Consider the following 25400-nt stretch of genomic DNA (forward strand, 5'->3'; position numbering starts at 1 on the left):
TCCCAGAGCGCTCTGCTTCCAACTTACCTTGAACTCTCTCGCATGAGCAACTACAGTTTCCCAGACTCCTCTGCAATTTGGCAGTCTCCAACCCCAACTTCTACTGATCTCTCATCCCAAACCACTCGATAGGGTCCCCACTGTAAAACCGGCAGAACCCAACCCGCAGTGGAAGCTTGAGTAGCTAGAGCCAAAAACCGAGGTCTTTGGACTCATTTGTGGCAAATACTGCAGACGTGAGTGTCATCCCCCACACCAGGCCTGGCTTCCTAGCAAAGGCCAAGTTGAGTTGGGTACTTAACAATTGTCTATTGTTAATGAAGCACCAGTGTGAGAGCATGATCGGTGGGCCACGTCGCTGACCAGAATCTCTTGCATGAACAGATCAAAAAATAGCATCTTTCCAGGCATTAACGCACATCGGCGTAAATCTTTCTCCTTCTGTTCTGAGAGTAAAACAGGAAATCTGGAGGGGCGCTGGGATTTTTTAGAAGACAGTTTTACTGCTCTCCAGTAAACAGTTCCTTTAAAAATATTGGCATCATCATTTGGTTTGTGTGTGTCTAATGCTGCTGCAATTCATGACAGCAAACTGTGGGAGGACAAAGGCTGCAAAAGCCAGTCCCTAGGAGGCTATAGCTAGTACTTTAATTCACTCACAAACTAATCTCTATTAGTACAGTACACACACAAGCTATATTAGCCACACACACACACACACTATTGTGCATACACGTGCACAACGCCACGCTTACACAGGGGAGGTCTGTAGCACCTCCTGAGCACACTGTGTGGCTTTATTCCAGGTGTGTAAGAGCTCCAGAGGGTGTCACTCACACTCACTCGCACTCTTTCCCCAGCTCACACACCGGTAGTCACTGTGCACAACACCGGTAACGTTTCAATCAACAAAGGCACGATTACTACAGGGTCCCACAGAACCTGCCCAGCTAGGAACGAGCGCGGGGACAGAGGGCCGGCGGCAGCCCAGTCCTTACCTATGAATGCAGCTCGAGACACCTACAGTGACTTGACCCAATGGATCCGGGGCATTTCTGGGCTGAGCAGGGGGCAAGGGAAGACAAGTGACTAGCGCCAGCCTCCCAGGCGCTGAGGCCAACATCCAAACTCCAGCTTTTGCTCCTGTTCTGACCAGCCACCCAGCCCTTTTCACCCTGCCAGACAGGACGCGAGCATCATTAACCAGCACGTACTAGCTAGCAGCACGAAGGGGAATTCCCCACTTTCCCTGGGCTCCCGATGTGTGCCCGCCGGGCAACACTGGGCACAGTTGGCAGCCAGTCCCCCCTCCCACACTGAGCACGAATCAAGTGACAGCAAAGAACAACTTACCGTGAGTTGCTGGTCTCTGGACTCCTTCACCTCCTTCATGATCCTGGCAGGTGCACAGAGGGTCTAGAGGGGAGGGCCAGCAGCAGCTGCCACAGGCATGGCTCTCAGGACCCTGCACCCGCCACTCCCCCCTCCACAGACCTGTCACTTGCATCCGCTGTTTCCTAAACAACCTGAGACTTAGGCTAATCCTCCCAGAGACAAAAGGGGGAGGCGGGCTGCAGGGACGACGCCAGCCCTGCCTGCTCCTTTCCCATCCACGGGCTCAGGGCCTTTTATCCTCTCGGCCCCCCAGGAGGCTACAGAGCCACAAAGGGCTGGGGTGCAGCATTCCTGCTCCCTTCGGGGAGCTCTAGCCCCGGCTGCCTCTCATGCCAGCTGACCGGGCTGTGCTCAGGAGGGCCAGCCCAGCTCTGCCCAGCTGCTTTTGCTGCCTGCGGGATCTCGCCGGCTCCCCTGGAGATCTTTAAACTGTACACAACAACCGCAGCGCAGCAGGCTCCTGTTGACACAGTAGCACACAAGCAGCTGGGCTGGGCTCTGCTTCGCTCATTCGCCCTCTGGCGGCAGGTATAGGGGTGTGTGTACACGCGTGTGTGCCATGCAGCTCTGCCACAGGGGAGCTGGGCGTGTGAACTGCGTCTACCCAGCAAGCGTGGCGCGGGGCACGAAGCGTGGCTTTGCGGGAAGTGCCCGGGTGTGGTGTCTACACCCTCGCGGCAACCCAGGCCGCGTCTGCTGGTGACGGCGCGTAGGAGGCGTGCACAGCAGGCTGGGTCCACGCTGCGGTGGGGAGCAACTCCCCGCAGCGAAGGCTGCGGCTGCGGGGAGGCAGAGGGAGACTATACTGCTGAAACCAGCAGTGTCCTTAGGGGAGGCACTGCTTGGTCGTGTAGGGGACACACGCACAGGGTTCAGGCGTGTCTTCACTCGCCTACGCCATGCCTCACCATCTGCACAGCTATTGATGTCCATGCTGGGGAAGGTGCAGCGGGTGCATGCCACACGCCGCGGCAAGATTGGTGCAGTGTAGACGCACCTTTAAAGAGAGACACCTGTTGTTTGGCGTGCTTTGAACCTGTGCTTGCTCGCCCAGCTGAGGTCCTTCTAGGTTAAGACTGCTGGGGAAGGTTTATGTGGGGCCTGTCGGGGACAAACAGGGGGTTGGGCTAAAAAAATGTATAAAAGTCACAAAACAGCTTCCAGTGTAGACGCAATTTAGGGCTGAAAAAAGGAGTAAGAGTCTGGAGTAAGCTTACAGTGTAGACACATCTTGAGAGAGTGAGAGTAGGGGGACAGCATGTGTGGATAATGGGGACAGTGTGTGTCTGTCTATCTCTCTCGGAGGACTCGCCTCTTAAGTTTCATTCCCAGTTCTCGGCCCAGCACCGTGACAGACTTTTATCGTGAGATGTAAACATGAGCGTTGTGCACGTCCCATTCACCACTTAACACCCTTTCTTTGAGCCCCACCAGCCAGCGTCCATGCAACGTGGGGAAACAGAATGGAAAGATGCTATAAATCATCACCAGGATTTAATCAATAGATTGGAAGAACACAGCCCAGCTGGAATCCAGATGTACCAGGCGGCTTCAGAGGCAGAAAGAGGCAGCAGCTGTTCCTACGCAGAGCCCCAGCCGGCCAAGACGGTAGGAAGTGCTGTAGGGATTTGAGTGGCACCAGAGTGTCCTGTGGTAGTGACCGAGGATTAATGTGCAGCTTTGTTAAAGGTGTTGCTTTGTTAAAGGTGTCTATTTCAGCAGAAAACGGTGGCCATTTGCGAAGCTGGTGTCAGGCTCAGACGGATGCGGGCAGGGCTGCGGGGCTTAGATCACCCGTTTGTGGGACAGCAGGCGACCTGGCTTCTGGGCAGAGAGTTTTATTTCCTATAAAATCACTTGGTTGGTTTCCCAAGCAGCGTCTGGATTTGATGGAAAATTGAGGCCCTGGCTCTTGAAGGAATCAAAGATCCCCGAGCACGTCTACCAAAAGGAGGGATCCTGTCCAAATCTCTCTCTGGACATTACATGCTACTAACCTAACTTCCCCGGCAACCTCCATCGGAAAAGGACTCTTCACTTCCTGCCCTCAGACTGCTGGGTTGAGTTGCTGTGCGCCTCGTTCCACCCCAGAGCTGGCTGCATCGCAGGGGTGTTCCATACACCCAGCAGCACACTCGCATGTCTGCTCAGTCGCCCCAAAGTGCCGTTGGGTTTCTAGGGTGCCTGGCATTGGAGCCGGAATTCGGCCTCACAACCTCAGCATCACCCCCCCTTTACAGAGCGAGAAAGTGAGGCACAAGGAGGGGAAATGACATGTCCGAGGCCAGAGAGTGAGAGGCACAGCTGGGTGTAGAACCCAGGAGTCCTGGCTGCCACCTACCCTGCACCACACTACCTATGACACTAGCTAAGGCCCAGGGGGCTGGGAGCTGGGAACTAGCATATTCCCTAGGGGCGCACAGCTTTGCTGGGGAGGGTTGAGGACCCTCCCCTCTCCTTTCCTATCCTTGTCTCCTTTCCCAGCTGTGGGGCCAGACCCTTCCCCTCAGGCTAGGGGCAAGCCGGGGGAGGAGTTCATCGTGGGTCGGTGGGGGTTGGGAGAATCCGCCCTGGGGAGATTGGGCTAATGGCTGAGAAACTGGTGGAGGGAGGGTCTCCATCTAGACCTTGCAGATTCTTTCTGCAGAGATACAGCTTTCCCTGTCCATCCGCGCACTCGAGCCCTCGCCAGGCTCGCAACCTCTCAATCTCCACAGCCTCCTTTCCTCTGTCCTCGACAAGTGCCATCTCCCTGCTCGTCTCCCTTCACAAGGCTGCTGCAGCGATCCCGTCCCTGGCCTGGCGCTTGGACCATGGAGCCCCTCCCCCAGCTCGCCCTTCTCTAGCACAGCGGCTCTCAACCTTTCCAGACTCCCGTCCCCCTTTCAGGAGTCTGATTTGTCTAGCAGATGCCAAGTTTCACCTCACTTCAAAACTGCTTGCCTACAAAATCAGACACAAAAACATGAAAGTGTCACCGCCACGCTGTTACTGACAAATCGCTGACTTTCTCCTTTCTACCAGAGAATGATCAAATAAATCCAGTGGAATACAAACACTGCCCTGGCAGTTCAGTGTATAGTATATGGACCAGTATAAACAAGTCAGTGTCTGTATTAAATTTTAGTTTGTTCTGTCTGCACTGGTGCCTTTTATGTAGCCTGTTGTAAAACTAGGCAACTATCTAGAGGAGTTGATGGACCCCCGGCAGACCTCTGCGCACGTCCAGGGAACGCGTATCCCTGGTTGGGAACCACTGCTCTAGCGCATCAAACAAACTACAAGTCTTCACTTTCAAGGCTCTTCCCAGCCCATTCCCACCGACCGAGCAGCTCTCATTCAGCATCGCAAGGTCGATCTCGATCTCTGATTGCCTCCTGAGGCTAGCCTCCGTTGCCACTTGATACGCTTTCAAACAAGCCCCTTTGTGCTTTCTCCTCTGCTGCCCTCGTGCTTGGGAGACGCTCCCTGCGAACACCTGCAAGACTGACCTCATTATCTGCCTTCAGCTCCCTCCTTAAAACTCTCCTTTGCCATGATGCCTAGAACGAACAGTGGGTGACAGCTGGGGAGCTGGTGTGTGGAGACCACAGCCTCTCATGCTGACCGACACTGTCTCACTGTTTCCTTGTGCTCCCCATCTGTCTTTCTCCATCAGGTGCCTCTCGTCTGCTTCTTGGGGCAGGGACTGACTTTGTTCTGTGTTTGTTCAGCGCCTAGTGCGCTGGGTCCTGCTCCACGACTGGGCTATCTGGGGGCTATGGTGACAGAGAGAACAAATACTGAAATAGCAAAAACGACACTCAGACGGGAACAGGCGTGGGGCAGGAGGTATTTCCCCTCTCAAGGGGGCAGGGCTACTGAGGGACAGAGCCTGCTCTACCGGATGCAGTCAGAACTCTTGGGTTCTATTCCTGGCTCTGGGTGAGTCACTCCCTCACCCAGTGCCTCAGTTTCCCCATCTGTACAAAGGGGATGAGTACACTGACCTGCCTGAGAGGCCACATAGAGAAGGGGCTTTGTACAAACACGTGCAGTGCAGGCAGCGGAAAAGCCCCAGTAAGCTGAACAAGCCTCTCCTGCAGCTCCCAGGCTGGGTGAGTGGCTCGGAGAGCTGCTTTCACTTTCCCAGCTGCAAGACACTGGAAAGGCTGTTTCGCAGGACAATACACGAGGGAGCTCCGCAGCGCTGAGCTCTCCCCACCGAGCAGCAGCTCCTGCCCGGATCAGACTGAAGTTACAGCCATGAACGTGCAGCAGTCTCCCCCGTCCCTGGCTGATGTTTCTAGCCATGTCTGCAAATTACAGAAGCAGTGCACAAGTATTTATACAAGGGGGCTTTGCTTCTGCCATGATCATCTTCCTGCTGCTGCTACACAGCCACTCAGTCCCTGCTTCTTCGGGCCACGTGCATGCCTGCAGCCAAACACACTCACACGGTGCATCCTCGTACCCCTCCCCAGGGAGTATTCCAGCGCCTGGCCCCTTTACTGCCAGCAGGAGAGTCGCAAGTGTACCTGCAGCTTTGGAACAGGCCTATCAGTTCCATGACCCAAGCAGACCGCGTGTGCATGAGTGTCACAGGGGAACCTCGACAGGTGAGGCCGGTCGCCCCAGCTGGGATCGCGAGGCCAGATGAGCTGGCGCAGTGGCTGCAGGGTGCATGGTGGGACAAGGAGAGGAGCCAAGTGTTTGCCCAGGACTGTTTGGCCTTTTGTCATGTCATAAAGAAGCTGCTGTCTCAGGGGAAGGGGAACGTCCCATGCTCCTGTGGGCAGCTGGGTGAAGGAGAACAGGCAGAACAGAACGCAGCACAGACCTCCAGCAGCTGCTGCTGCTCAGCCTGGGGGTCTGCGCAGGGGAGGCAGCACGGTCGCTAAGCAGAGAGCAGCGCCCGGGAATGGCTGCCCGCCTCTTCCATCGATCCAGGATGCAAAGCGGATTGTAACATACAGATCCCGCCACCCTGATATCTGTTGGATCCAACCAGACATGGCTTAAAAGTGCTGCTGTTTATTAATCCAGTCTATCTTGTAGAAAAGACCAAAAGGGGAAACAACCTGCACTGGTACGAGAATAAATTAAGTGCAACTGTGATCCACACACCAGGCTCACTCCTCCTGCAGAGAGAGAACAGGGGTTAGGCCAAGGAGGGTCTCCTGGGGCCCAGAGTCTCTTCCCATAGACAGCATCCCAATGCCCTGCCAGCCAGCGGAGGGGAGTCCAGATCCGTCATAGGTGCAGTGAGCTGCACTAGCTGGCCCTCCTGAACCTCGGCAGGCTCACAAGACAGTGGGGAAGAATCCACACTTCCTCTTTCTGGCTCCATCAGCTGTGCTGCGTGTCATCACACAGGATGCCTGGGTCTGAGCACTGCACGGGATGGAGGCTGACAGGAAGCCCCCTCCCCACGGCAGCTGACCAAAGGAATGGGATGGCTGCCTTAGAAGGGGCTGCCCAAGAAGGCTGGCTGCACGGAGAGGTAGGGTTAGCTGCTCACGTACAAGGGGAGAGGGAAAGTTCATAGGGAAAGAAGCAGCAGCTGAGAATAAAGGGTTGGGCGCAAGCTCCCAAGCCAAACCCGCCTGGTGTCCTTAGGAAGGGGACTTGCCCCACAGCATATCCTGAGTGGGGCTGGTAGGAAGGAGGAAAGCTGGGCTCCTCCCCCTGAGGATACACACCTTTCAAACCCCTCCTTTCGCAAAGACACCCAGAGCTCCATCTACACTCTGGGTGCTGCCACATGGGGGACCCAGTTACACGGTTCCCTCTTGCGGTGCAGGCAAGACGGCTGGGACACGGATGCCCCTAATTTTGGCTCCTGTGTGAATTTCACATGGGGATCGGTGTGTGACTGGCAAGCTGAGGTGCTCAGAGAAGGAGGGACATTGAAAAAAGCCACAGTGTGGCGGCTTTTCCGGAGTCTGGGGGGGTAGAAATGGGGGAATCAGTCTACAGCAGGGAAAGGGGGGTAGCCTGGGGTGTATCCTGACCTTGTAAGGGTCCTCGTCCTCATTTTCACCTGTAACTTCCTTCTCCTGAAAGGAATAGGGAGATCGTTGTGTTCCAAGTCCCCAGGCATGGAAAACCTGCTCTTACGGACCCTCTTTCTCTCTGAAACAGCTCCCTGCCCAGCTCTGCTGCTTTGGCCTTTTATCAGTGAATACTTAGAACCTCTATAAAAATCAGCCCCCTGCTCTTGTGGAATCTGTGCCAGCCCGGCAGAGTTCCCCACAACAGGCAGCGCATTGGTAAACGGGACAAAAGTGCAGTCAGTCAGAAATCATCTTCTCCATAAGGGTGCAGTTGATACTGTCAAACAGACTGTACTTTCATGGGGGGAAGCTGGTACTGGAAGGTTAAGTGAATAACCGCAGAAGTTCAGTGACAATGGTGTGAACAACGCAGGGCCAGGTTCACATCCATCAAACCTACGGGGGACAGCCAAGTGATTGTCAGAGGATTGGGGTCCCCTGCAATGAAATGAAAGCAAAGGCAAACAGACCATTAGCCTGAAACAGCAGTCTGTTCCTTCGGCTCTCCCTGCCCTGCTGGGTGAACGCCATGTTCTCAGACAGGAATCCTGCAGGTTGATGGCTGATATAAATGTCACAGGTCTAAGACATGCGGCAGGACATGTAGGTAGGGAAATCACCTCTGACTTTTAACTGAGTCCACCTGATTTGGAATCAGCAAGTCCCTCATCACAGGGCCCTTGCAGAGCAGAGCTGCACTTCCATTTGGTCTCCTCACAGCACGTGATGTGCCGCCCACCCCGAGCTCATCGACCTGCCTCCTAGATGCCAGTTCCAGGCTGCAGCACCATGGTCAGAGAGCCACCCCCACATCCCTTTTGCAGACCTCGTCTCTGTGCTACCTGAGTTTTCAACAGCTTGGCTGCCCGCTCCTTCCTCTTGATCTCTGCTTCGATGACTTCGAAGAACTCCTGCTGGACTCTGGCCAGCAGCTCCTCAGGCTTCTCCTCCTCCGTCTCCACCTTCATGTCCTCCTCCTTGCCCTCAGCCTTGGTGCGCTCCTTCAGACGCATCTCCCGGTGCCGGGCCTCCAGGATCTTCTCTCGCTTTGCTTCTCGCTCAAACATCTGAGAGGCACAGGGGGCAGGAGAGGGCTAGGGCTCGGGGACCTGGGTCGCCAGCTGTGGGGAGGAATCCTGACCCCTGAACTGAAGCAGAACCCCTAAGAACCCATGCCGTTAGCCCCTACAGCGCGCCAGGCTGCTCCCCTTCTGCCCCACAGCAGGTCCTGCTGCTCAGTGTACACATTAGCCATGCCCTCGGCATTCCTGCAATCCCCCTCCATCCAGAGATCAGCCACAGGTCTCCTTCACACAGCAGAGTCCCCACAAGTGGGGTCTCTGGCGCTTTGGCCCCTGCTGTGAAGCAGTTTCACAGGTCAAGTGCGTCAGGGTGCCTCAGGATGAGCTCCGGGGCTTAAAGCTAGGCACCTAACCCTACTCCATGGGCCGTGACGAGGAGCTGCCATGCTGGCTGGGGTCCTCAGCACCCTGGAGAAATCAGGTCACTTACTTAGGAACCCAAGTGTTTCCCCTCGTGCCTGCCACCAGGGGTGAAGGGGTGAGTCTTTGCCTTAAAACTCCTCCACACACCAGGGAAATAGAGAGAGCCAGCCCCGCACAGCGCAGGGAGGAAGGCTGGAGAACACAGGGGTCCATGTCCCTGATGTTAGTGAGACCTGGAATGCCACCAGAATGCCCCCCTTTTTGCAGCATGGGCCCAGGATTGCCTACCTCTGAACCCCTCCTAACACTGCACCATCCTATTGCCAGAGAGACCCCGCGGAAAGCCTGGACTACACCCAACACTGCACTGGTTTAACGACCTGACCTTGTAAGGGTCCTCGTCCTCGTTTGATTTGAAACCCATTTTAGTTAAACTGGTGCAATGTTTTGTGTGGCCGCTCTAACCTAGGTTAGCTACGCCTGGGGGCAAAATGAAATCCACGGAACCAGACTTAAACAGATATAAGTGCATCCACACAGGGCTTTGCAGTGGTTTAACTAAATCTGGTTTTAATCCAATTGAAGTTAAACAGGTGCAGCTTCTGTGTATAGACAACCTGGGTGCCCCAGAGCAACCCCCAACGTGGGTGCATGTACTCCCAGACCGTTAACGACAATCCATGCCAATCGCTTGCATCACGCAAGTTTCTACTGGTGAACGCTATGAGGGAGATTGGAAGCATCCAGGTTCAAAGCAGACCCTGAGCTCACCTGTGGCAGCTAGCACAGCCAGGCCCATGCGGCCACTTGCAGCACGAGACACTCACCGCCGTGGCCAGGTTCTTCTCGTTCCTCTGCAGGGTACAGAGCCCGGAAGAGACCTCCAGCAGGGTCACTGTGCCCAGCTTAGAGCCGCAGCCAATGAAACGCCCGTTGTCCTGCAGACACAGGCTGAAGAGAGGCTCATCACAGACCTGGGGAGGAAGGACCAGTTGGGGAGTTTACTGCTTCGGTGCTGCCCATCACCAGAGTGTCAGGGCGCCTGTCTCAGGGCAGGCTGGCCACACGGCTCAGCATGTCAGGACTGACTGACATGCGCGCCTCAGGCACTAGTCATTAATACTCGCTGAAATGGATTTTTAAAAGATGTTTTCACTTATGTGTGACATGGCCTAAACGGGGGAGGTGGGAGGCCTGGCTCCTGCTCCCAGCTACTACGAGGATGGGCACATTGGAAACATGGACACAGCAAAAACTTGGCAGGAACATCTCTTTCCTACAGGTTTGGGTTGCCTGAACAGTGAGACATTGGTGAGTTCCTATGTGTGCACCAAAGCTTATGCTGGCCACTTGATTTCCTCCACGGCCGGGCTGGCCAGGATGCATTTGCTAGCTCACTCCTGCTGCAGAACTCAACACAGGCAACTCAAAGCATTGCCTGGGGAGCAGCCTTCCACTGGCCTTGGTCTGCGAAGCACCTGGCACATCCCTGCAATGGTTCAGATCCCTGCAACGGCTTGGTCTCCGCTCCCACCCAGTGGGCGAAAAGGAGACACGAAGGTAAAAGACGACATGTTTCTGACCCAACCTTCACGCTGAGGGAGGGGCTGTTCTGTTTGAAGAGGAAGTCCCAGATGTCAAGGGTCCCGTCCATTTTGCTTGTGAAGAAGACAGCTGGCCGGATGGTGCTCCAGCACCCATCTGTTAGGTAAGCCATGTGGTACCTGCCAAGAAATCCAGCAGCTCTTAGAACAACTCATTCACACCATTTGGTGCTGAAGAATCCACGTTAAAGAGCTATGCTACATTGGAGTAACTGCCGAATTCCCTGAGTGCGTAGCTTTAACATGCCATGCATTGCTGTGCTAGACACGCTAGGCAGCTGCCTCACACGTATACTGGGGCTGGGCCATGCAACCGGACCAAGAGTGAATCCAGGTCCCTTCACTCCTGTTCCGCTTCTGTCTTCACAATGGCTTGAGCTCCGTGGCTCTGCAAGGGGAATTCTAAAGAAACCTAATTGTGGGGGGAGGAACAATTTCCTGCCACCACCACTCGCTGGGGCCACAGGTGGGATTTCCAAAGCCCAGTGATTCAGGCACTGAAGTGCCATTAAAATAGACAGAGAATTGTGCTCCTCTATCACTGAGATGCTTCTGAAACCCCATCCTGTGCTTATAAATCAGGGACAAAAACAGTACGTGCAAAACAAAACCCATTGCCTACTTTGTCCACATGATGGATGATTCCTTGCAGTCCTCAGACCAGATTCGAGCAGTCCAGTCCCCGACTGTCAGGAAGTTCTTGGGGAAGAAAGGGTTCCTTGCCAGGGCGTAGATGGGGCCATGGTGCCCGCTGTATGTGCCAACTATCTTTTCAGCAGGTGTCTTGGCTTTGCGGTTACAGGTGATCACCATGCCTTGTTCCGTCCCCACCATGAACTTGGTCGGCTGTGGTTGGAAACACAGTTGAACGCAACTATCACTGGGTATGGGGAGCTCTTCCAGTGGGAGAGGATCTCCCACATGAAGGGCAGGTCCCAGAAAGGGGGTTTGTTCTCCTCTAGATGAGTGGAAGGCGAGGGTGTAGCTGGATCCAAGTGATGCCCGTAGGAGTTATGCAGGCAAACTTTCTTCCAACGTGCATCAAGAGGAGAACTGAACCCGGCATTGAAAACTGGCAGGTGTACTATTAACTAGAGCGCTGTTGGTGAGAGCCACCATTCTAGGAACAAGCCCAACTCTAGCTTCCCGAAGCTGGTGAAAGTAGTGTGGAATCCACTGAAGATCAAGTGACTGCCTAGAATTCTGGCCTTTCCCTGGACATGCACTAGTTGTTTTTGCCTAAGCTTCATGTCCTGTGTATATAAACTGAGGTTATATACACAGGTTGTATATAAATGTCAGACAGTAACTTTGGCCCATTTATTTAATCTAAATTAATACAACAGACATGTACATTCCCTCCTCCCCACCCCCTTGACCGTAACCCAAGCCTGTGCCTAAGGATTCTACCACTGGGAACTGCTTCTCTGAAGCATTGCATCCTGGCCACCATGCTTCTGGCTTAGGAGCTCTGCACAAGCTTGCCAAGCCTCGCTCAGCACCCCCAGTCTGAGCAGAAAGTAACCTGGGACACCCAGGATCTTTGGAACAATGGCTACCACAGGACAAAGCCTCCCACGTGAGCTCATGGCACTCACCATGGTTGGTTCAAACTCCAGCGCGATGGCTCCTAAAGCGTTCTCCAAGACTCCTTTCCTGCTGATGTCCATCACCAGTGTCTCAGTGGGCTCGGTCAGCTTTCGGATATCCCACCACAGGACCTGGCAGAGGGGATGGGAGACATCAGAGTGGCTCACTCTCAATCCCCAGAGTTTCTTTCTCGTATAGAGATGCTACCCAGCATCAGGTAGCTCTTGAATCAAACACAATAATGACTGGACGTGCAATGGCAGGACACACGTACATGCACGCTTCCTCTCTGTGGGTGGGGGGCAGTGGAGTGTCCCAGGGCAAACTAACTCTCCTCTGAGCAGAGACTGTCAGTGATACCAAGCCAGGTGCTGGCCGTGAGGAGATCACAGACCGCCTTTTCTCTTGGCCTTTACCTGCCCATCGGTAGAAGCGGAGAAACAGTCTGTGCCAGTTTTGGATTGAAGCCAGATCGTTCCATACACGGGGTCCCTGTGGCTGAATTCTACAGTGGAAAGCTCCACCGGCTGTCCTCCTTTCCTGGTGTCCCAGTAAGCTGTGAAGGGGGAGGAGACTGTCAGCAGTGTCATATCCCCTGCCCCGCTCTTTTGGTTGCAGCTCTCAAAGAGGACCTGGTGAATAACCATTCCCCGCCCCAGTGTTTTGGCTCTGCTCCATCTGGCTCCCATGGGTTGTTTCCCCTCTCGGTGCTTTCTAACTGGATGAAGCGAACGTGGAGTTTGTCTTCCTTTGGCTATCACTTCAGCAGCACCCCAGTGATGCCAGGAATAAGGAGCAGGGTTTGCGACTACCTGGCACTTATGTTGTGCATTTCATCGCAAAAGAGCCGTAAAACCATCCACTGATTTGGGCCTCGCCTACACTGGGGTTTTTAGCTGCCAATATAGTAACACTGACCTAGCAAAACTGTTGCAACCCCTAGTGTAGATGGGCTGAACAAAGACTAAACTGTGGGTTCCCCAGGGCAGCCTGAAGCTGGCTTAAGCAAGTCACTGATGCAGCTACACCAGCAGCCAAAAACTCCAGTATAGGAAAGTCCAAGTGTCCCGACTGCCCTTGGAGAGGCAAGGGATGACCACTATCCCTAGCAGAGATGTATGCAGTGGTGCTGAGCAATACCCCAGTTCCCATCTACTCCAGCTGGTGGTCTGGGTGCTTGGCGCTTCTGAAATCCAGGCCCCAAGGTAGTATAGCAGGCTGGCGTCAAACCACTCCACAGCCTGTAACTCATGCACCCTCTAACTACTCCGCAGGAGCACAAATCAGTGGAGGTCCTACAAAAACAGCGGGTATTATATATGCATATCTCTGCATCAGACAGGCACAGATGCTGCTGAGGAGAATCCCTAGCACAGCATAAAGGTAGCTCTCATTTTGGGTATAAATGACTTGCCCGGCCCTACTTTTGCCAGGGTTAGGCATCTGGGTTGATTCTCTGCAGACGTGGCAGAGCGGCACTTGCTTGCTCTTGCTCGGTTATAATTAAACAATTGAATGTGACAGTCCTGTGCTCTGCTGGGCCATCAGCTGCACGCCTGGGGAGCCCTGTGAAGGATGAGGTGAAATCGACTCTCTCTTCCATCACCTAAGGAGCGCATGATAATGTCCTTCTAATGTATGCCCTGCCAGATCAGATTGCTGCTGCAAAGGGCAGCGAAAACATAAAAATTAGCATAATTAAATTGAAAGGCTTGCGTGGCTGAATAAATAATAGAATCTTACATGGATCTGGCAAAGACGGGGGCCTCTTTTAATGTGTAAAACAAGGGAACAAAAATTATTCTACAAATGAAATGAAGGCAATTATTCCGAGCTTTTCTAATGCCACTGCTTACTTCCCGAGGCACATTAGTGGGGAAGCGAGCAATAGCAGGTAACACTATCACCAGCAGCTACCCGCTACACAGTGTTCTGTGCAGCGTGTGGGATCTATAACAGCAGCCTCCTGTCCTCAGCCCTAGCCTGCTTGGTGACATGGTGCATCTACAGCCATGCCACGGGAAGGACGCCCTGGTGAGCAAGGACATTCCCAGGGCATCTCCAGAGAGAACATTTGTGTTGGCGATGGCAGCTAGTTGAGCACAGCAGATCCCCCAGGGCAGGGGGCAGGTCCCCCCGTTAGGTGAATGGGCCGTATCTGGGCTACTGTTGACAATAAATAAAATGGTGATGGATGTTGGGACTCAGTCCTGCTTCTAATGTCCACATCTCTCCCCCCGCAGTCCCCGCTGCATTGATTCCCGCAGGTGAGAGGCAGGAAGGGACAAGCGCACATGGGCAGACTGGGTGGACACAGAGACCCACCTGACCGTTCTACAGAACAGAGCTGAGTCTCACTGGTGCCAGGCAGTGCGTGTAGAGGGCACAGGAAGCTCTTACCGCCACTGTTTGGGCTGTACCTGTTTTATGGATAAGCACGAGCCTCCGGTCTCCAGGGACTGCTGATTTCACTAGCACTCAAGTTACTCAGTAATTCAAAGCATTCCACCAGCTACATCCATGTCGGTTTCCCATCTGGAAAGGGCCTGACATGTTTTGAGGGCTAAACAAATGAAATGACCACCTTTCTTCTAGGAAATAACACAGCCTCTTTGTCCAGGATGACCCACCTCCGCCACTGACAGAATGGGCTTCCCCCGGAACACTATCACGTCACAGTGAATTATCTAGCCACATAGCCTACACGGCCACCACCTGCTGCCTAATCAGGTGAGCGTGTGTTATCTCATCAGTCATGGCAGCCCTAAGGCTCTGATTCCAATTCGGTATTCCAGGCCTTGGAGCTAATGACACGAAAGAGTCTTTGTGCAGATTTCAGAGTGGTAGCCGTGTTAGTCTGTATCCTCCCTTGGTATCCTGCTGTTAATTGATTTATCTTGTTAGACTGACCTCACAGTTGGTAAAGCAACCCCCATCCCGTCATGTATTTATACCTGCTCCTGTATTTTCACTCCATGCATCTGATGAAGTGGGTTCTAACCCACAAAAGTTTATGCCCAAATAAATGTGTTAGTCTCTAAGGTGCCACAAGGACTCCTCATTATTTGTGCAGATGAGCACTGGAGCAAGGCTAGTGCAGAATTAAAATTAAGCAGTTCCCCTGGTAGCGTTGCTTTACATACAATCCATGTCCCTTACCGATCTGTCCATTATAGCATCCTCCAACCAGGATGTGAGAGTCCTTGGGGTTGTATTCCAGACACACGAGCGGGGATGATGGCCTGAGAACCAGTTCTGGTTTGTTAGGATTTTCTACCAGGAAGGGACAAAACAAACAAGTAAAGTTTGAGTGAAGCCCGAAAGGAAAACAACATTTCCAACTAATTCAGCTCAGGACGGCTGGACACTAAGCAGTGACCTCCAGAACCCATGTCTTTCCAGCATCTAGCCCAACGGTCTGTTTTTGACAGATGCTGGGATGAAGACACATCCCAGCATCAATGCTGGGTTAGGAACTCAGTGCTAGCGAGAGGCAGGGTAGAAACCGTTACTACAATGTACTAATCCAGAGTAATCTCTAGCACCGATGTCGCACTCTTCACCCAAAATCACTTTACAAGTATTCTCTCCATTTTACAGGTGGAGGTGGAGAGAGGAAATGACTTGCCCAGGGTATCACAACAGCCAGGAAGAGAACCCAGGAATCCTGACTTCCAGTTCTGTGCCTGAAATAGCCCAGCAACTCTTCTCCCTGCCTCAGATAAAAATGCACCTCGTCGTCTCCCTCCAAACAGAATATGAGCCATGCCATGGCTTGGGACAGAAAGACAAAGCATGTTGCACTGGGTGCGCGCTTTCTGCCTCCATTCTGCATGATTCTTTTCCCATTTAGCACCTTGATTCTAAAGGGGGGAAAAGCAGATGGGATCGTTACTGAGTGGCTCCGAGCTGCTGGGAATGAAAGTCACTAGACAGACAGCTGGGAGAAGAAGGAATGTCTCCAGATCCCGCATCTTTCCGACTATGGTTGCAGCCCCCTGTGGCTGTGAAAGGTCTGTTCACTTTGGGAGGGCATGTGAAATGACGGGGGGAGGAAGAGGTGTCCACTCCTCACACTCCACGGCCCCTTTTGCTTGTCATCCTTTTGTTTTTCAATGGTGGACTCAGTCCTGCTTCTAATGTCCACATCTCTCTCACACACCGCATTGAAGTTCTATACACCTGGGAAGTTCCTCAGCAAGATGATTTTCCCAGCCCAGGGCGTGTTGCTTCTTGCTTTTTAACAGAATGGGCAATTAAGCTACTTCAACAATCCAATCTGTCTGGAAAATGTAACTGAGCTCGCTGGAAAAAGCTAGAAGGGCTCTATCTTGGGAAGCCAGAGAGTCAGGGCCGGATTTCCAATTAGGTGCAGTAGGCCCGTGCCTGGGGCGCCTAAAAGTTAAAAGTGGGTTAAAAGTTAACACATACAGCTCCCCTGAGGGGAGCCGGGCTCCTGGCACGGGTTGGTGGCCGTCCAGCATGTGGGGCTGGAGCAGGGTAAGCGTCCAAGTCAGCCCGCCTTGGTGGCTGCTGAAGGTGCTGACTGGGAGCATCCCAGCCCCTTCCCAATCTCGGCCACCCTGCTGCCTCCGCCCCATGCCGGTGAGGGAGAGGGAGGGGCATGGCCAATGCCCTATTTATTTACACAGGCAGAGCCGGAGTGCGGCTGCCACGCCAGGCTGTGGGAGGGACAGAAGATACCCGGGGACTGCTCACTGTGGGGAGAGGTACAGTCCCCCCACTTTGCGCCTCGCCTGGGGCAAGTGGTCTGCGCCCCGGCTCAGGCTGGGATCACCATGCATGGTGGAGGGTCTCATGCCTTCCCAAGGAGGCTGTGTTTATATTTCTTTTCATTTCAATTTTTTACGAAAAACACAAAGGTCAGTGTAGTAGGCAGTGGGGGCGCTGAAGATGCTGTGCCTAGTGACACGTGAGGTGTAAATCTGGCCCTGCAGAGAGAGAGAGTCTTTACAGGTGGTTTTCCATATTTTGGTCAGGTTTCAGATACCTTAAACCCCTATTCTCATTCCCCCATGTGTAAAACGGGAGTCTACATCCTCTTTCTACTCTCCCGGGGGGTATTGTGAGGATTAGTTAGTTAATACCTCCAGAGCACTTACTAGACATTAAGGACTGTGTTAGTTAAGGACCAAGCATGATTGACTCTAGCATTTTTCCTTCTTACCAAGATCCCATATGTATGACTCATAGCTCATATCTTTAGAACTTCGCTGGAACTCCAAGCTGGAATAAGCTACTGCCAGCTTCTTGCTTCCATCTGGGTGCCAGGAGAGATGCGTGGCTGTCCTTTTGATTAAATTTGGATCCCTTTTTGATAATAAAACAATGGCATTAACTTACTAACAATTTTGTCATGCTCCAGGCTATGCAATAGTCTCTCAAGGGAAGTGGCGGGAATCTCAATTAGAAAGTTTAAAACCCTTGAGTATTGATTACAGGAAACAATCCTGCATTGGGTTGTGAAAGGAAGACCTAGATAAGCTAATAAACCTTTCCCGTTAGAAATTTATAGAAATTCAATTACATTCCAGGATCTAACTTTTAAAAGTTACTACACAGGCCCCTACACTGAAAAAAATCTTTGAGAAACCAAAGAAGGAAGATTCCTTTGACACTGTGTGGTACAAAAGATATTAAAACCTGGGGTACTCACTGAAGTGCACTAACTAAAAAGAGCCCCATAATACCCCAAGTCCATTAGATTCTCCCCATATGAACATTATTTGACTGTTTTTTGAAGGACGTGTTAATTACTGCTCAAAACACAGTGAAGGAAAAACAGTCTGCTTTCAGAGATCGGAACAAATAATCAGTGAGGTGGGGGAATAAGCTCTCCCAGAAGAATTATTTGGAAATACCTAAAGGAGCATCTATATTTATATATTACTCTTGAAAGCTTATGCTCAAATAAATTTGTTAGTCTCTAAGATGCCACAAGCACTCCTTTTCTTTGTGCGGATACAGACTAACTTGGCTGCTACTCTGAAACATCTCTTTCTGAGCCAAGGTTGAAATTGACAGGGTTGGTTGGAGTGCAGAGAGAGACTGTCTCTACCAGAGGAAAGGCTATAGCTCCAGCCTTCCATTCATATAGCTGGGATGTCCTGCAGTTAATTCTGGTTGAGATGGACTGCTGCTAGGATCTGCTGTGATGGCTGCTTCAGTAATGCCTGCTCCTGTCAGCAGATGCAGCTTAGCAGAGCAGGCTTAACTGAAGTAGCCGTCTCAGCTGGCCCAATGGACAGTATGGACTGGAACAGAACAGTGAATGCTTAGAACACAGTGCAGCACCTCCTGGCTGCCAATACCTGAAGACACTGATAGTTTTTGCAGACGGAGGCTCATCTGCTACGTCTGCTGTCTCCTCATCTTCAAAGTACTCCTCGTAGATATTAATCGCACTGTTCTGTTTGATGCAATGTTCCATCAGCTGTGAAACAAGTCATGCAAATAAGCCGTGATGTGACATTTGGGGGACCTACTGGCTTGGGAAGGCAGGCAGCAAGCAGAGCCTGATGGGAAAGGGATCAGTAACACACGCAGACAGGCAGAGGGGCAATAAAGGAGAGGGGAGAGTAAAGGGACGGGGCAGTGGCCTTACACTGCCGAGCTGTATGATGGTGTACACATAGTTCTCATCTTTCTCCACTTTCTTCCGGAACCGAATGGTCTGCTCCATCTCCAGGGGGTTGACGTCTTTTGGCCACCCTCCTTCCAAGTGGTTAACCCCCTGATTTTCCATCTCAAATCTCTCCGTGTTGACCTGAAGTGTTACACAAAGCAAGAGGGAAGCAAGATACAAAGCTGATGGGCTTGGTTTTTAAAGCTGCTCCATGAGCTGACTTTGTGGGGCCTAGCATTTACTCCCTCACTGATTCCAGATCTGGAACTGATTCCAGTGCTCAGACTACCAATTTCCCTGGCTTTGTCAGTGCTGCAAACTCCACCTGGGTTTTCAAAACTCCTCTCTCTGGCTCCTACGCCACCACCAAGACTAAACAGCCAGCAGCCAGAATAGAACAGGCTGTTCAGTTGCTGATGCACAAGGCAGATTAGAACCCTGCACACTCCTCTCCGGCTGCACTGCTCCTGCGGGGCAAAGGGGAGTAGACACTATTTTCGTCAGTGCCATCAGCAGATCTGACCTGAACACACACACACACAGATGGTGAGAAGCTGCCAGCATTACAGTCACTTTTCTGGCCATAACCAAGTGTTGAGCTCGTAGTCCCCTCTGTGGCTAACAATGGAATTATGGACAATCACTTCACCAAATGTCCGTAGCACCCCACTCAACTTCCATCTACTGGAGTGCAGTGGGATCATGTAGCATTACACCTCATAACTGAGGAATCCCTTATTGTTTATACTGGGCAAATTACAAGGAAGGCAGAGAGCTCATCTGGGAATGTTAACAAATTGGACTAACAAAGTTGTTACTTTTATTACTCCCCACACTGGAAAAAAGGGGTTTCCAACAATGTGATTGCAAACAGGGGCCAGCACTGGAATGAAGAATTATTGGCTACTTCTCCACAGTTCAAACCCAAAGTAGCTTCTCATCTCTCACCCAAGCGGAGCAGATTGGCTTTGCAAAGGATCAGTCCGGCTCTGGGAGCTCTTAGGAAATCATTCATAAATCGTTTTATTAACCATCACTGACTGCAGAGAAGTGAGAACCCTCCAACCACCACCCTTTTCTCATGGCATTCCAGGTTTGCAACACACGAGTCTCTTTCCTGCTATGGTGGAGGTTCTCCTCAGAGGATCTCAAGCCACGCTACAAACATCCATGGAGCCTCACAACTTGTTTCCTGTGAGGTAGCTAAGATCAAATCCACTTTAGGTCTTAACATCTTAGAGCTGCCAAGGCCATACAGTGAATCAGAACCAACAGAACCCTGTCTCCTGCTTTAACCACGAGACAAACTCAGAGCTCTTAACTGTCCTGCAGGAGACAGCAATGAAAATATTGGCTCCATCTTGTGAATTTTAGGATGGGTGAGAACCCTGAGATAACATCATTGCAAACTTCTCTGAACACCGCCCAATTATTACACCAGAAGCATCACTAAATTTCTTCCAGAGGAGATCTTGATACCTATATCCTCCTCCTACAAATGGGGTCCCAGAAGATCTCCAGTTTATCACTGACTAAGGCTACCTTGCATTGTTGAGCATACCCAACTCTGCAACCCCATTAAGTGACACATCCCTCTTATCCTGTCAGAGGAAGCCTTGCAAGCAAGTATTCATTAAAAGAGAGCTCTGTTTGCTCCCACTCTACCTCATGCTCTGACATATCACTGGCACACTGTATTGCAGTGTCAATGGGGTCCCGCTCTATGAAGTTTGAAGCTTGGCTCGGGTCTGGCTGGATGTCCACGTTGGTCTCGCCCAGCCTGTCAGAGAAGTTGCATTGTCGGCCAAACTCGCTGCGCTTCTTCACATACACATAGACGATCTCCATGGTGCCTGCTGAGGTGAGGGAGAAGGAAACATTGCACCTTTGCACTGCTTCAAACTTACTGTTTCACTACTGTGTTGCACAGCAGATGCTTCCTGGGGGACACAGAAAGATGTAGTCCCTACCCCAAGGGATTACACTCTGTGTTTAGAAATGAGAGTTTAAATTAGGGAACAATTCTGGACTGGATGATCCAGTGGGCCTTTCCTCTCTGATTTCTATCGCTCTGTTTTGTAAGTGTATCCCTAATTTCTTAAATGGATCTAGCATGCAACAGGCTTTCCTACCATTTCCTTTGACCTATGATTGCACATTCAGGAGATGGGGACCTTGGCCCTTAAAGAGCAACCCCTGGTCTACACAGTTTTTGTACCCGTTTAACTATTTCAGTTGGGAGTGAGTGGTTTTTTTTATTGAAATAGTTAAAACCATTCACCCCTAGCATGGATGCAGTTATAGGAGTATAAATGTGCCTTATGCCGGTACAGCTTATTCCTCTAATTATTATTACAGGAGTGTTTAAAGGAATAAACTGAGGCAAGTACCTTTACACTGTGTCCATGCTAGAGGGTCAGACCTCCTTAACGATACAATTTCAAACCAATACAGTTAAAGCAGTACGAACCTCTGCACCCTCAGCCCCACACACGGCTCCTAGCAGAGCGAACCCAGGAGTCCTGGCTGCCAGGCCCAGCTCTGCGCCCTCGGCCCCACGCACGGCTCAGAGCGAACCCAGGAGTCCTGGCCGCCAGCCCTGTGCCCTGGGCCACACACACCTCTCCTAGCAGAGCGAACCCAGGAGTCCTGGCTGCCAGCCCCAGCTCTGCGCCCTCGGCCCCACGCACGGCTCAGAGCGAACCCAGGAGTCCTGACTACTGGCCCCGCTCTGCGCCCTGGCCCCACACATGGCTCCTAGCAGAGAGAACCCAGGAGTCCTGGCTGCTGGCCCCGCACATGGCTCCCAGCAGAGGGAACCCAGGAGTCCTGACTACTGGCCCCGCTCTGCGCCCTGGCCCCACACATGGCTCCCAGCAGAGGGAACCCAGGAGTCCTGGCTGCGGCCCCGCTCTGCGCCCTGGCCCCACACATGGCTCCTAGCAGAGCGAACCCAGGAGTCCTGGCTGCGGCCCCGCTCTGCGCCCTGGCCCCACACATGGCTCCTAGCAGAGGGAACCCAGGAGTCCTGGCCCCGGCCCCGCTCTGCGCCCTGGCCCCGGCCCCGCTCTGCGCCCTGGCCCCACACATGGCTCCTAGCAGAGCGAACCCAGGAGTCCTGACTACTGGCCCCGCTCTGCGCCCTGGCCCCACACATGGCTCAGAGCGAACCCAGGAGTCCTGACTACTGGCCCCGCTCTGCGCCCTGGCCCCACACATGGCTCCCAGCAGAGGGAACCCAGGAGTCCTGGCCCCGCCCCCGCTCTGCGCCCTGGCCCCACACATGGCTCCCAGCAGAGGGAACCCAGGAGTCCTGGCCCCGCCCCCGCTCTGCGCCCTGGCCCCACACATGGCTCCCAGCAGAGGGAACCCAGGAGTCCTGGCCCCGGCCCCGCTCTGCGCCCTGGCCCCACACATGGCTCCCAGCAGAGGGAACCCAGGAGTCCTGGCCCCGGCCCCGCTCTGCGCCCTGGCCCCACACATGGCTCCCAGCAGAGGGAACCCAGGAGTCCTGGCCCCGGCCCCGCTCTGCGCCCTGGCCCCACACATGGCTCCCAGCAGAGGGAACCCAGGAGTCCTGGCCCCGGCCCCGCTCTGCGCCCTGGCCCCACACATGGCTCCCAGCAGAGGGAACCCAGGAGTCCTGGCCCCGGCCCCGCTCTGCGCCCTGGCCCCACACATGGCTCCCAGCAGAGGGAACCCAGGAGTCCTGGCCCCGGCCCCGCTCTGCGCCCTGGCCCCACACATGGCTCCCAGCAGAGGGAACCCAGGAGTCCTGGCCCCGCCCCCGCTCTGCGCCCTGGCCCCACACATGGCTCCCAGCAGAGGGAACCCAGGAGTCCTGGCCCCGGCCCCGCTCTGCGCCCTGGCCCCACACATGGCTCCCAGCAGAGGGAACCCAGGAGTCCTGGCCCCGCCCCCGCTCTGCGCCCTGGCCCCACACATGGCTCCCAGCAGAGGGAACCCAGGAGTCCTGGCTGCCAGGCCCAGCTCTGCACCCTCAGCCCCACGCACGGCTCAGAGGGAACCCAGGAGTCCTGGCCCCGCCCCCGCTCTGCGCCCTGGCCCCACACATGGCTCCCAGCAGAGCGAACCCAGGAGTCCTGGCCCCGGCCCCGCTCTGCGCCCTGGCCCCACACATGGCTCCCAGCAGAGGGAACCCAGGAGTCCTGGCCCCGGCCCCGCTCTGCGCCCTGGCCCCACACATGGCTCCCAGCAGAGGGAACCCAGGAGTCCTGGCCCCGGCCCCGCTCTGCGCCCTGGCCCCACACATGGCTCCCAGCAGAGGGAACCCAGGAGTCCTGGCCCCGGCCCCGCTCTGCGCCCTGGCCCCACACATGGCTCCCAGCAGAGGGAACCCAGGAGTCCTGGCCCCGGCCCCGCTCTGCGCCCTGGCCCCACACATGGCTCCCAGCAGAGCGAACCCAGGAGTCCTGGCCCCGGCCCCGCTCTGCGCCCCGGCCCCGCTCTGCGCCCTGGCCCCACACATGGCTCCCAGCAGAGGGAACCCAGGAGTCCTGGCCCCGGCCCCGCTCTGCGCCCCGGCCCCGCTCTGCGCCCTGGCCCCACACATGGCTCCCAGCAGAGGGAACCCAGGAGTCCTGGCTGCCAGGCCCAGCTCTGCACCCTCAGCCCCACGCACGGCTCAGAGGGAACCCAGGAGTCCTGGCCCCGGCCCCGCTCTGCGCCCCGGCCCCGCTCTGCGCCCTGGCCCCACACGCTGCCCCGCGGAGCCCCAGGCCTGCGGGTGCCGGCGGCGCCAGGCGCTGCGCGAGGGGCGCCCCGTGGCAGGGGGGGCCGGGCTGCCAAGGTACCGCCTGGGGGCAGACCGGGGGGGGGGGAGAGGGGTCGAGCTGCACCCCCCCCCCTTACCCGGCCTGTGGGGGCGGGGGGGCAGATCCGCTCCGGGCCCGGCTCCCTGCAGCCGCGGGCGGCGTGTCCCCGTTGCCCAGCAACGCCCGCGGGGCCCGGAAGCGCAGCAGTCACGTGAGGGGGCGGGGCTGTTCCGTGAGGGGGCGGGGCCTGCCCCCCCCGTCTGTCCTCGCCCCCTGGGGACACGCGGCCCTGGCCCGGCTCCCGGCCCAGCCCTGCCTGGGCGGGCCGGAAAGCGGGGCCTGGGGGCTAGAAGCGGGCGGGGCCGGTGCAGCTTTGGGCCGAGCGACAGCCCGGGGGCAGCCCAGGGGGAAGATGATGGGGGGCGCTGAGCTCCACCGCGACCCTTCGCAGGAGCGGCCCGTCAAGGCGCCTGGCAGCGGGGCTGGGGCTAAAATAGCTTTTAGCAGCGAAAGGAGCAAGGGGCCTTGCCCCCAAGAATCCAGACAAAACATCTTCCCCCTACTTCCCCAATTGGCCATGCCCCCCTTTTTGGGGGGGGGGGGGGTGCAGGGGAAAGAGCAGAAATGCCTCCAGCCCTGAATATTCAGTGTCAACGTTTTTTAATCCTGTTTTTCAAAATTGTGCGGTGCTGGGGGGGGATAGAACCTTCCCACAGGTGACCGACCACCTGTGCAGAGCCGGCCCCCGTCAGGCATGATCAGCTGTTCACATCCGAGGGCCAAGCTGCCCCTCATGCAGAAAGGAAATAAATAATGCACAGTTAGACTGTGGAACACCCTGACCCAGGGCATGGAAGCCAACAATCCAGCAACATTCGTGGAGGAACTGGACATTTATATCAATAACAAATATCCAGAGTTCCAATACTAAAAAGTTTTCAAAGGAATAAGAATTTTTTTTGCTTCCGAACTCAGGCCAATCTTGGTAAGATGTGAGGAGGAGACCTCCTTAACAAGCAGATTATCTCAACTGCATCTTATGGGGTTTCTTGCACCTTCCTCTAAAGGATCTGGTGCTGGCCACTGTCAGAGAAGATAATGAGGCCCATTGACTATGGGTTAGACACTGTAGCGGAATTCCTATGAAAGGCACAGCCCTGGTAGCCTCTGTTTAGAGCTGCCCATTTAACATTACCTCACAAAACCAGCCATTGTGATAGCTAGGCCTGCTGGTGTGTCCAGCAGATAGGTCAAGAACAAAATGGGCCAGAGCGACTGAGCTGTCTAGGTCACAGTCGAGGCACCCCACTTACCTGTGCTGTAAACTGCTCCCTGGATCCCACATTCTGGAGCTTTTACTGCCATCCTTGTTAGCAGCAATAAAACCAAAATTTGATATCCTAGCCATAAAAACCAGCATTGGTAATAACCGTGACACACGTGGTGCCATTTCAGTCTTAAAAACCTAGATTAATATCCTCAGATGCTGGCATTTGTCTAATACAATTTAAAAACTAAACATCTGCAATGCTCAAGTGGGTTCTGAACATGAGTTAGAGGACATTAACTGCAGTTGAGATGTTGGAGTGTGACCTGGGTGTTTTTAATTTAATGCAAATTAAATACGTTGTGCGGTATCCATCTACAGAAGAACCTCAGAGTTACGAACACCAGTGTTACGAACTGACCAATCACCCACACACCTCATTGGGAACCAGAAGTACACAATCAGGTAGCAGCAGAGAGGGAAAAAAATAAAATCAAATACAGTACAGTACTGTGTTAAATGTAAACTATTAAAAAATAAAGGGAAAGCAGCATTTTTCTTCTGCATAGTAAAGTTTCAAAGCTGTATTAAGTCAACGTTCATTTGTAAACTTTTGCAAGAACTCTTTTTGTTCAGTTACGAA

General features: G+C 54.0%; 2 protein-coding genes across 3 annotated transcripts in view; both read right to left on the reverse strand.

Annotated features, from left to right (window-relative positions):
- Positions 1 to 1812, reverse strand: part of KIF19 (kinesin family member 19) — a 29236-nt gene extending 27424 nt beyond the window's left edge. The window contains exon 1 of one of the 2 annotated variants that reach the window (XM_073311322.1): positions 1354 to 1812. In XM_073311322.1, the coding sequence (XP_073167423.1) occupies positions 1354 to 1392 (39 nt within the window). In that variant the 5' untranslated portion in view covers positions 1393 to 1812. Of the gene's footprint in view, positions 1 to 998; positions 1055 to 1353 lie in introns of those variants that run through there. The other variant, XM_073311325.1, reaches the window with a different exon arrangement.
- Positions 1813 to 6392: 4580 nt separating this feature from the next.
- On the reverse strand, positions 6393 to 23697 carry DNAI2 (dynein axonemal intermediate chain 2). The gene is made up of 14 exons (XM_073311326.1): positions 23588 to 23697; positions 20381 to 20571; positions 18695 to 18856; positions 18402 to 18523; positions 17258 to 17400; positions 15229 to 15342; positions 12486 to 12625; positions 12078 to 12200; positions 11102 to 11325; positions 10464 to 10599; positions 9703 to 9849; positions 8273 to 8497; positions 7389 to 7433; positions 6393 to 6515 (listed from the first exon to the last, which is right to left on the reverse strand). The coding sequence occupies exons 2-14, from the start codon at positions 20561 to 20563 to the stop codon at positions 6507 to 6509; spliced, it is 1773 nt and encodes a 590-aa protein (XP_073167427.1). The 5' UTR covers positions 20564 to 20571; positions 23588 to 23697; the 3' UTR covers positions 6393 to 6506.
- Positions 23698 to 25400: the final 1703 nt, after the last annotated feature.

Source organism: Lepidochelys kempii, chromosome 14, assembly GCF_965140265.1.
Source record: "Lepidochelys kempii isolate rLepKem1 chromosome 14, rLepKem1.hap2, whole genome shotgun sequence".
Classification (NCBI taxonomy): domain Eukaryota; kingdom Metazoa; phylum Chordata; order Testudines; family Cheloniidae; genus Lepidochelys; species Lepidochelys kempii.